The sequence below is a fragment of the Rhinolophus hipposideros genome (genome assembly GCF_964194185.1).
Source record: "Rhinolophus hipposideros genome assembly, chromosome: 4".
NCBI lineage: Eukaryota > Metazoa > Chordata > Mammalia > Chiroptera > Rhinolophidae > Rhinolophus > Rhinolophus hipposideros.
In genome coordinates this window covers 104,968,216-104,981,156 of record NC_138050.1, presented here as the reverse complement: position 1 = coordinate 104,981,156, position 12,941 = coordinate 104,968,216, and the positions used below count along the sequence as shown (strand labels likewise).

Below are 12,941 nucleotides of genomic sequence, written 5' to 3'. Positions count from 1 at the left end.
TAGGTATGGGCACAGTTATAGATGCTTATAGCGCCCGTTGGTTTTACAGACATGGCTTATGGCTGTAAATCAGAGGCTTTCGCCCTAGGCAGAAATAACATGTTGAGGCAGACAAGCCTTGGTCATGTGAGTCTGTTCTGTGCATTGCGGGGCATTTATCAGCATTTCTGTATTGTACCTGCCGCATTCCAGTAGCACCACCACCCAACTGTGAAAACTGAAAATGTTTCCAAGCAGTGCCAAATGTCACCTGGGACATAAAATCACCACTGGTTGAGAAATACTGATGTAATATAGATATAGATTATAGATAGATGATTATAATAGATAGATAGACAGATAGATAGATAGATGATAGATGAGAGAGATTGAGAGATAAACATTGAGATAGATAAAGAAATAGACACAGAGATAGACATAGATACAATTGTCTCTACAAGAATTCCAAAGACAGAGCATATATACTACTCACACACACACAAAATATTAGAAAATCCTCTTCTACACCTTGGCCTGTCAAGCACTAATATAGCTATGCTTTTTCTGGACTAAGGCAACATTTTAATGTGATTAAACTTAACAAGGGCTAGAAGGGAGTCCCCTAGGAGGCCTCAGGATGGGTAGGTGCTATTATTCCTCCCCCCCTACAGCACCTGTTGAAATCATGACAGTGTGTTGCAGTTACATAAGGAAAGGATTCCTGAATTCCCACCATCATCCAGAATTCCACTGATGGTGTTTTATAATGAGTCATTACATATTATTTATTAATTATCATTTAAAATGTTGAAATTGGAGACTGAAATTGCATTTATTTTTAATGTAAAATATAGTGAGAGATCTTTTCATATCAGCAAATAAAGATCTCATTCATTATTTCTACTGGTACATTGTATTACATAAATCCTCTAATTTACTAAACTAGTATCTTTGAACAATAAACATTCTTGAGTTGTTAAAATGTTATCAAAATGCACCATAAACATCCCTTTACATGTATTTTGTCATTTTTGAAGGTATATTTGTAGACAAATCTCTTAGCATAGCCTTGATGAATTAGTTTATACACAGCTTTTAAATTTGACAGAAATTTCAAAATTTCTATCTAAAACTAATTGCAGTGATTTAAAGTCCTACCAAAAAGATATGAAGGCATTTCCCAACACCCTCAAAAACTCTGAGTTATCAAAAATTTTAGTTTTGCCATTCAGAATGGTAATATACTATTGTTTTAAAATGCTTTAAATCTACTTATTGCTATGAATTTCTTATACTTGAATCCCTTGTTCACATTTTAACCTGCTTGTCAATTAAATGTTTTATTTCATTACATCTTTCAAATTAAAGAAATCAGCTCTTGGTCTTTCATAACTATTGAAAATAATTTTTCTCAATTTGTCATTGGGATTTCTTCAGTCATGTTCGTCATGATTTCTAAATTATATGTATTAAAGAATGTTTTTAGTGTTTCTATTATTCCATATTCACATTTAAATTGATGATCCAAAATATTTATTTCATTATAAGTAGTGAACACAAGGTTTTATATTTTATAAAATTGTGTCTACATTCAGGATCCCATGACCAACATACAAAATGTCTGTTGAAAATAAAGTTCTGTTACAAATTATTTCTTACTCTTGTTTATCTGTTCTCTTTCTGAATCTCTGAATGCCTTGTCTTACGTCTGCATTTATAGAACAGAAATGCCCTAGGAGTTGGGACCTTTTGAATATTACCAAGCACATATATTTATGATTATCCAAAAGACTTTTCTGCCTGTATTAATATGTTTTGCTACTTTTAGAATGGCCACGATATTGAAATGAACCATCAATGTTTGGCTACAACAGGATATACCACGACACTATGAAAAGGTAGTGCTCAGAATACAGATACATGCTAAGATTTGCTTCTAGTATTTCAAACATATTCCTGCCTATCTCACTGAAATGCTTCATTATTTTATCTTTAGGATTTCTAATTAAAGTTTAATCATTTCTGTTAATAAATGAGGTTTATGAAAAAATATACCTAGCTGTACTCAATAAAAGCTGAATATTAAAATCAGTTGGGGGAGAAATTTTCCTCTCTCTGTGTCTCTGTCACTCTGTCTCTGTCTCTCTGTCTCTGTCTCTCTCTCTCTATATATCTCAAACCTTGCCCAATAACTACTTATCTTGCCTATGAGTTACTAATAATAATAATAAAAAAGATCCACATATGTTGAGAAAGGACATTTGAATCATGTATCAAAAAATATTTTTAATTCCATCACCTTAAAATACTTATGTAGAATAGTGAGCCTGGCTGCCACACCCATCTAACAATGGAAAAGTGATAGGTTTATATGACAGGACCAAACACTGCCACTGCCCCTCAGGGCTCTGCTGTGTACGTCATCCTAAGGAATGACAACCTGTGTAATCAGGTACCTTAGCACTGGCTGGGCACCTGGGCTTTGTCACTCTGAGCCTCACCCTTGTGCACTGAGCTGTCCTATTGCTTCCTCACCTCGGCTGCAAGGCCACGTCTATGGGGCCCTCCCTCACCAGGTGCTGGTCTGGCCATGTAGGTCATCCCTCCCAGGTGCCAACCCTGTGGCTGGCCTGATGGGACGAGGTCAAGGTATGTGTTGAGTGTCCGTATGCACCTGCGGTCCCTCTAGAAGCTTTATACACCCTTTACCCTGCACTTATTGGAGCCTTAATTGAGGCATGAGTCAACAGACAAACTAAAAATAAAATGATGCCTTGATTTTATCTGACTACTGACCTGTAAATGGCTCCCTCGGGACCTCATACTGGCAAAGGGGGACAGTAAAACAGAATTTAGACATTGCTAAATCTCTACTCTAATATAATCTGAATGCAACTGAAACCCCTTTCTAGCTCTTAAAAGTGGTCAAGTTCCCAGCATCACCAGATGTAGTTAATGTTATATAGATGTCTTAATATGAATGCATTTAAATGTGATCATGCTTTAGAGAAAAAAGTGGGGGAAAATGGTGATATTGTAGCAAAACTTACTCACGATTTCCTGATTTTATTGGCCCTCTCACTTTCATCTCTAACCTCTTCTTTATCATTATAGCAGAAAATCAGAGGGAATCTTGTGGAAGTTAGAAAGGGAGATGGAGTCGAGAGAACTGCCAAAGCTATGTTCCTCGGCTTTGTATTCTACAACAATCATGGAATAATATGTGTTGATTTTCCATATGTGCAAGACACAATTGTCCTTCATAGGTTCACCTTTATTCACTTTTTGATGTTATAATGAGACTGTTTTTCAAAGTTTGATATTATAATGTTATCATAGTTGGAAACTGATGTCAACTTCAATCATTTTCTAACTTTGAGACAAACACTACGTCAAATGTAGAGACCATCGGGTGGACAGCAGTCGCTGTGTGGGACAAATAACTCGTGCTCGTCTGGAGGAGAGAGTTCTGTTAAGTCACGTTGGGTCATACTCACAGAGGACAGAGAGGAGTGGCCTCGAATCAACAATATATATATATATATATATATATTTTTTTTTTAAGTCAACTCCCAAAGATTTCTGATATTTTAAAGTCAACATGTCTGTCATCACCAGAGAAGACACACTTGTGGCACATTGCTTGGTCTTAGAAGGTGTATGTTCTAGTTAACATTCTAGAACATAAAGATACACAAAGCCTAGCAAGAGACCACTTCAGAGAAGGTGTGATTTCAAGGAACACATACTCCAAGGTCTATGAAGCAGAGGGAGGGTTGAGGAGGGAGAGATGATAAACATGGTCTCCTCTAAGATACACCCATTCACCCATTCAACTAAGTAAGAAAACCCCCACAGTGCCACAGACTCAATGTTTCTGTCCCTCCCAAATTCATACCGTCTGACAATTCAGTTGGCGAACTTGTTGCAACTCTGTTTCTAACCTTTTTTTTTTATATCAGAGGAATTAGTCATTATGAATTTGTACCAACTTGAAAATCATATAACTAAGTTTACTATTTGCAACTGCTAAAAAGACTGCGTGAAAAAGTTAGACAACCTGAACTTTTTGCCAACAGTTCACGGCTCCTGCATCACGACAATGTACCAGCTCACACGGCACTGTCTGTGAGGGAGTTTTTAACCAGTAAACAAATAACTGTATTGGAACACCCTCCCTACTCACCTGATCTCACCCCCAATGACTTCTTTATTTACCTGAAGAGAAAGGAAATATTGAAAGGAACTGGCATCAGTGTATAGCTTCCCAAGGGGAGTAATTCGAAGGTGACCATAGTGATATTCAGCAATGAGGTGTGTTGCACTTTTTCTATGTTGAGTTCGTGAACTTAATTGTCATACCTCCTATGATGAAATTCTAACCTCCCATGTGACAGTGTTAGGAGGTGGGGCCTTTGGAATTAATGACATGATAAGAGGCCCAAGAGGGCTCCCACAGTCATGTGAGGACATAGGGAGAAGACAGCCATCTGTGACCTTGGAAGAGGGTCCTCATTAGACACTGAGTTTGCAGCACCTTGACTGAGACCTTCAGCCCCCAGAATTGTGAGAAACAAGTATCTATTGTTTATGAGTCACCTGGCCTATGGTATTGTCACAGTGGGTCAGAGGCACTCAGGTGCAGAGGGAGCAGATGCCAGAGGTGGGAGGCCAGAAACATAGTTTGCAGTCGAATTCCAGAGTTCCTTGACTATCAGGGTTAAGTTCACTAGAAATGTTCATCTTACTGGCAAAACAGAAAGGAGATAGGGCTATGGCGATTGTTTCCAGGTTACAGACGGGCGAGCTAGGGCAGGAATGCTGCTCTGCTGGTCAACCAGTGTGTCTGGGTCACCCAAAACCTACCATACAAGAGAGGTCTTCATTGGGGCATTTCCTGAAAGGCCCAAAGCAGGTTGTGGTGAAGGAAGCGATGTTGCAAAACAAAAGCATTTAGGGTTTTATGACAACCTTGTTGGAGTTCTGCAGAGACTGGAGAAGCAAGAGAAGGTGCAGAGGCGATAAATACCAGAGACTCTAAAAACAGCAATATATGGAAGCTTACAGAAACAGGTGGATTTAACCGTAAGTAACTCAAAGAACAGTGTTCTATTTCTAATTTTGAGTCACAACTTTTTTCTTGTGCTTACGAGAAGTCTTAATTTACCTCTCAAATCTACATGCTAAAATTTAATTTACTGATAGAGGCACAAATCATATACGTGTTTGTGTTTTTTAATATAATAAACCCAAGATGATAACACACATTGTACATTTTTTCCCCTTTAAAGATGTTTGTTCAAATAGGATAAATAACACGTTCTTCAGTAAAGATCAAGTTACAGTGAAAACATCAATAAGTCTAACCTCCAAATGCCATGTTTTGTTAATTGGGTATTAAATATAAATAAAGCTTATGCTATTTAGAAAAATAAAAAAAATCTCTATTTTCTTATAATAAAATGCCCACGTTGTTCCACCAAACAACTATTTTATTTTTGTCAGTGCACATTTCGAGCTACGGAAAACAGCTTTAGTGCAGCAATAAAACCACAGCAGACCATGACAATCTGAGTAATAACTTTTATGACAGCTCAGTGGATCTGCAGCTCACACATCAATCCTCTCACAAAAGTACCTGGGTGTGAATTCCAAAGCTGCTTTAAGGGTTGTGAGTTAATTGTGTTGAGAAGTAAACAACTATTCCAACATAAATGGCAAACAAATAGCATTAATGTCTTCCATTAATTAAAATTTGATACTATTTATAACTACTCTGCCCATCAACAAATGTTGAAATGTTGCAACTTTGTCATGCGTTTGCTCTAACACGAATATTCCTATTTCACATCATTATTTATCAAAAGAGTTGTGAGTAAAGGCCCGTAGCACTAGCAGTCCTTAAAGGAACTCTGGTCTGATATGCCTTAAGTGTTTGTGTTAAAATACCTAGAACAGTGCCTTCTGAGAGCTACCTCCCACAGAACATCCACACAAAGAGGCATTCCAGGTGTGGAGGTAGAGGGAGGACTTGTATGACTTAGTACAGAGATGAGAGCACCTTCCTTAACTTAAGTACAAGAACAGGCAGAAATATGGCATATTTGTTATCTATCTCCAATGAAAAATATCGGTAACTCAGTAATTTATACACACCCAAGCAGTCTCCTTCTTAGCAGCCCTCCTTCATTCTCTAGTAAATCTAAGCGAGTAAAAGAATCATGATGTCATCCATATAACTCACCAATACTTATAAAGCTCTCTGAGATACAGGTATCAATTTACATGCTATCCACTGGCATCTCAGCATAAAATACAATAAATCTAATGGTCTAACCTCAATCATTTTCACTGCATATCCTGTTATAACACCGAAAATGGCAGGGAAGCTGTTTCATACACTTTAGAGTTATTAATATTTAAAGCGATCATAGTATTACCATAAGAATATCAGAAGACAGTAAATTGTTTAAAGTCAAGCAGTTAATCAAATTAATATTTAAGACAGTTTTTCTTTAGAATAGGATAGAATTATAGGAAATGAAAATATGGATAGAGAAATATTTCTTAAGAGTCCGTACTTATTAGGCACTTTTTTAAAGTGGAAAAAGATAGAATGACTTTTAACATGGAGTCCTGTGCCTTGTCCTTTGAATACAATAGATTCTCTCTTTTGTTTTTTGTCATAACTTTTTGCAGTCTCTATTATAAATATTTCTATATTACAACATATCACTGTTCTCGAAAAGCATCATTTATTTGGAATAGAAACAAATAAATAACAAATATTTAGAAGAGCAGAAAAGAGAAATTTGTATCCAATTAGCCAGGATTGCATATGTAGATATTATGTCTCAACATCCAAATGTAGGACCATTCATGTTAGATGAGGAGAGAGGAAGTTTACCTAATTCAGAAACGAGGTAACTATGTGCAATATATGACAGAAAGGGAAATGGGAAAGTGTTTCTAAAAACAAAAAACAGACATGATAGATGACCCAGAGAACACTAGGTGCTTTGTATTTGAAAATGTATCAAGAAAATGCAAGTAAAATATATTTGGAATATATTAATACACTTAGTGTATGAACTATATAGCTATTCTATGTTTACATATTAACTAGATGTACAAATATCATCAAATGTTTTTGTAGTTAGAGATTTTTCTCAATCCACAAAGTCATGATAAAATAAAAGATTTGTGCGTGTTACTGCTACGTATTAGCATCTATACCATTTTATTTACCTAAACACTAAAAAAAACTACAATTTATTCTGCCTACTGTGAACCTTTCTACAAGACTATGTATTCAAAAAAATTAATCTCTAATTAATGCAGAATTTAAAACCAGGGGAAAAAGCCTTATTTGCCATATATGTATGTATTTAAATATGTTCATCGGTTGAGCTAAGAAATTCCAATTTATTTGAAAGGGATATACTTCTTTCTTTTGCCAAATTAAAAAAAAAAAGTATATAGCTGTATGAGTGCAATCTTTTTTTTTTTTTTTCATGTTGCTAAATGAAAAACACATAATTTAAAAACCATCCAGGAAATACTTTTCTTTCTTCATGGTAAAAATCATACATCAACAGAAAAAACTAATGGGGAACGGAATATGTTATGATTGTGTAAAACAAAATTCCAAACGGTGCAATTTTCTTTCATGTTTTACCCCACCCACCTCCTGTGTTCTTTTTATTTAATGTTTTCTATGACAATATAAAGGTTGCTTTTGTTGTTCTCTGAATTGTACTCATGCATTTATCATTGCGCTTTTTCTCTCAAATCCACAGTTGCTTAAAAACAATGGGGTATTATAATGTCTCTTAAATTGCCTTGACAACACAGATATTGAACAATTTGATGTCTATAAATGAACTCAGTGATTGCTTTCAATAAGAAGTTATGTTTTTAACTACTGAAAAAAAACTGTGCAGAAATCTACAGTCTTTACTTTTTCTTTACAGTACCTAAAATTTCTTTTCTGATAGTGAAATTCAAATATTAATTCCCAATATGTTTCAGAATCTGAGCAGGTTGAACAGTGCTGCCTAATCAATGAGAAGAAGAACCACTACTTTACCTCACTTTCAGGTTCCCTTGTTGGAGCTGTCCATCGTAAATTGATAAAATATCAAAATCTTCTTCAAGAGCAAAGGTGTGAAATGACAACTGTATCCGATTGCGTTCTCCGGTGACCACGATCCAGGTGCAGTTGGCATAGTTTGGATAACCATGGGGAAACCCTGGGCTCTCAATGGTGCCGTTGGGACCCTGCACTAAGCCGCCACAGTTCTGACCTGAAAAAGGAAACACACACAAAAATAGCACATTATTTTGGCTATCTTTAAACTATGATTTTTTTTTCAATTTTCCAACCATGTTAGCCAATTTCTATGATGACTTATTTTGTGATCCTTCATGCACAGATATTGAATGATAAATATCAATAGCAACAGCGTTCTCCTGTGCTAAAAGATAGAGAATAAAAATAAATAAATAAATAAAAATATTTAAAAAAGGAAAAAAAAAACAGCAATATATGTAACATTTGGAACCGCTTATCAGAAATTCGGGTAAACTTTTCTTTCTTTTCAAATACAGCTTCATTGATGTCAGACCACCATATTTGTGAACCTTAGTGGAGTATCATGTTAACACACTGCCCACAAGTGCCTTGCTGGGGGAAACAAAGTTGACAGACAAATAACCATATGAAAACTATATGCTCACAGACACGTATCACTATATCCAAAGGACTGCAATCTGAAGTATTATAAATTAGGATAAACCACACTCAATATTCAAACTATCGTTTTTCACCTATGCTGACTGAAGTCCCACGAAGCCTAAGAATAAAACAAGACCACAGGAATCTTATCCAGTTTAAAATAAAAGATGTAAAACAAGAGAAATTCAATTATGCAAAACTGAAGGAGCAGCCCAGGAAAATAAGGGACCAGTCCTTAGTGAAGGTCTAACCTGTCCACATGGGTGGAATTTACTGCATGACAAAGGGAGATGCATGTCCACGTGACGGGAGCCATGAAAGGAAAGGCCGAGTCAGGAATGGACTAAATATGTGTCAGCTTCCCTGTGCATGTTGGCAGGACGTCCCACACTCTGCTCACCCTCTTATTCTGACTTCCAAAAGGTAGGTGGAATGAGGATTGCTCTTGTGTTCAACAGAACACGTGTGATATTATGATTTATAAAGAAATATGTATTTGGTCTTATCCTCTTTGGCACAGAGCTCCTCAAACCCTTAGAGTTCCCTAAAGGATGAAAGCAACCAAAGTGTCTTTTGTTACATTGATTAGGTGACTTTGGGAGCTCACCTAAGGATGGGTGTTGGTTGTCAGTGGAGCTAACAGTGTCAGTACAGGGTTGGGACTTCCAGTCCCACCCCGACCTCTGGGAAGGGGAGAGGGGTGGAGGTTGAATCAGTCACCAGTCAGTCACTTAATCATTGAGCCTCTGTAATAAAAATAGCCTCCATAAAAACCCAAAAGCACAGGTCCTGAGAGCTTTCGGGTTGATGAGCAGCTAAAGTTTCTAGGCGAGGGGCACCCTTTCCCCACATCTCGCCCTACGTATCTCTTCATCTGGCTGTTAATTCATGCCCTTTAATACCCCTTGTCATGAACCAGTAATCTATTGAATGAATGGGTTCCCTGAGTTCTGTGAGCCATTGTATCAAATCGATGGTACCCAAGGGGGGGTCATAGGAACCTCTGAAGACTAACCTGCTGGTCAGAAACACAGCTCTCAACGTGGGCTTGCAATCGGCATGTGAAGTGGAGGACGGTCTGGTGGGACCGAGCCCTTTACCTGTAGAATCTCATGCTATCTCCATGCAGATGGTGCCAGAATTGAAGTGAAGAATCGTGAACATTAGTTGTTGGTTGGTGTAGGGAAGACTACCCCACCCCACAGGGGAATCAGGTGTAACACCCAAACAACAGGGTAATGGGGAAAGATGGGAGAGGAAGTTGAACACCATGAGGCCCCCTTAGCCACTGGGCAGGGTAGGACATGGGGTGAGCTGGGGAGTCCCAACAGCTGGTTCCAGGTTGCCTTGTTCCTTGGGATTCTGTGGTCTTGACAATAACATTGGGCTTTTCTCGCTATTCTCAGATTTCAAGAGCAGTTCCAAGGGACAGAGCCCCAAAATTCCTTCAAGGACCTTCCTCTGAATGGGCAGAGTCTCGGAAATTAGTAACAGTCATACACTGAACCCACAAATTGTACTTCTACCATGAGACACACCCTGCACCCCTTCTTTCCCAACCTCACCCATCTGTCTCTGCCTCTCCTCATTCTTCATCCACCCTTTGGCTTCCAGGCTCTCTCCCTCCCTGTTTCTCCCACCGCCTCTTCCCAGGTACTACTTCTTGTACATCAGCCGTTCGGCACAGGCTAATCTGGTCCCTGCTTTGTTTAAATGTGTTCTATTCTGTTACCTCCGAGTGTGCCTGCCAGGGCTGTGCGTGGACCTACCAGACTGCTGAAGCATGGGCTAGGCTCACGCCAGGACAGGTGGGTTTTCTGCGCTGCCCTAATGAATGCCCAATAATCATGTTAACTATAAATACTCCTGTCGTGGGAGGGGACAAAGGAACTCCTACCAGATCTTTCCAACACTTAATTTGTCTGAAGTGAGCTATTCAGCAGCCCCTGGAAACTGTTCTATTCTTTCTTAATCTGGCCAATTCCCACCAATAGGTTTAAGTGAGTTTAAATGCTTTGGTAGTGAGGATAGTAGGGACGTCTTGGAGGGACCTAGACACCCTCAGAGTACCGCATATAGAGTAAGTACTTGAATACAAGCATAATCCCAGCTTTCGTTATTGAACTACAAACAGAACATTATTTTCAACTATATTTTACACTTAAAAATATTTCACAACAGTCGCTCTCAGTGAGCTCAAATTGTTCAGACTAATATTATCAAATGGTGTGGGAGTTTGCTAAATCTTAATAAAAAAGATTTAATGAAAGGGATTTATGAGTTTAAAGCCAAAGGACTAATAAGAAGCCCATTTTTCCACTAAATTTAAATCTAACAATAACACTGTAACAAGTAGATATTAAAGCTGTGGGGTTTTGAAAGGCCTTTAAAAAATAGTTTATCTGGTTTATCTAGCTTCACTTTAAATAAAAAAGTGAAGACTTGATTATAACTTGGAGGAAAAATAAATAAACTCACCAGAAAAAAAAAAATGTCAGCTGGAAAGTAGTTACTGTTATAGACCCATCATGGTGAATGGGATTATCAGATAGTAAGACATTCTCCAAGGAATGACATTTAGTCTGTGTTTGCATACCAATTAATACACAGTGTTTGCACAAGTCACATTTGATCAGCAGATAGACTATTGGAAACTTTTGGGAACTGCTCAAAAGCTCTTAGACAAGTGACCCTCAAACTTGGCTGCACATTGCAATCAAGTGAGGGATTTTAAAAGTACCTACTTCTGAACTAGATTCTGCGGTCGGTGGCCTGGCCCTGAAATATCCAAGACAATCTTGACGAACAAAACTGGAGGCTGTAAGCTCCTTCATATCACACCTGATTAAAAAGCTACAGTAATTCAGACAGTATTTAGTTGGTACAAACCTAAAGAGCCAATGGAAGAGAAAGAAAGGCCCCAAACACTCCCACAGAGATATAGGCACTAGATTGATGACAAGCGTGGTTCTGAGCAAAAGAATGGTCTTTTCCATAGATGGTGCAGGATAATTAAATATCCAAATGGGAAAAGTAAATCTTGATCTCTGCTTCCCAATATGTACAGACATCAATTCCAGATGAATTGCAGACCTAAATGTAAAATGTGAAACCATAACTCTTCCAGATGGAAACAACGTAGAAAGAATTTGTAACTGTGTGTTAAGCAGATTTCTTAAATACAACACACAAGTGACAGTGATAAAAGGAAAGAGTGAAAAGGAATGCCAAAAAATAGGATGCATTTGCAATACATACATTCATCTGAGGACATATTTGTAATATAATGAAGAAACCTCACAAACCAGTAAGGAAAAGGCAACACAATAGAAAAGCAATGATCGTAGGCAGCTTGAGATTTCTAGAACTGGAAAGAGACACATGCATCATAAAGTGGAAATGATTTAGCAGCCCCAACTGTCACCTTCTCCCCTGGGCTGGGGCCCAGCTCTGTTTGCAACTGTCCTGGAGGTGTAAGGAAATAGCATTTTACTCTAAGAGAAAACAAAAATTGATTTCTTTGGTCTTTCTTTGTAGAAGCAACAACCCCAACTTTCAATAAGTTTTGGTCCCACTAAAAAAATACGAATTTGCTGGCAATTTAGTCAGTGTCTCCTGACCCATGACAGTACCTGAATATTGACTTAAAAAAAAAAAAAGTCACATAAAAATAATCATTCATCTAAGCAATAGTCCTACAGGGTATTGACTTTAGTCCCCGGAGTAAGTACTGTTAAGTTAAACCCTGTCCCAACACTGAGGTGAAGGACACATCCTCAGAAACAATTACTTCAAAGCTGCAGAGCCCCACCATCATCAGGGCCCACGTAAGGTTCATGCTTCCCAGCACAGTCACAAAAATAATGGCGGTTGCCATTTAAAATTCAGTTAACATTGTTTTCTCAATGGAAGTCCAAGGCTGTACAGTGAATATAATTAATGAATGCAAACAATGGACAGCTTACATCCTTTCTCAGGGCCAGAACTAATCCAGATATCATGCAAACGTATGCCTGAAGTAACAATTTCAACGGAAACAAATATTTCAGTTGAGCCAAATAAAGCCATAGATGAGTGTATGTAGACTGTACATGATACCCGTATACATTGTCAGGTTTTTCATGCATTTTCACACATGGGACCCACCTCCAGAAAATACCAAGATGGCGTTATTGGTCAAACGTCCCAGCAAAGTTTTGAGCCTGTCTTCCTTATATGATTTTTC

The 12,941-nt window shown here is 37.9% G+C and overlaps 1 protein-coding gene across 4 annotated transcripts in view; it reads right to left on the bottom strand.

Annotated features, from left to right (window-relative positions):
- CSMD1 (CUB and Sushi multiple domains 1) overlaps positions 1-12,941 on the bottom strand; it is a 1,600,646-nt gene that overhangs the window by 1,293,615 nt on the left and 294,090 nt on the right. For all 4 annotated transcript variants that reach the window (XM_081046432.1, XM_081046429.1, XM_081046430.1 and 1 more), the window contains exon 2: positions 8,069-8,285. In XM_081046432.1, the coding sequence (XP_080902558.1) occupies positions 8,069-8,285 (217 nt within the window). The remainder of the gene's footprint in view (positions 1-8,068; positions 8,286-12,941) is intronic.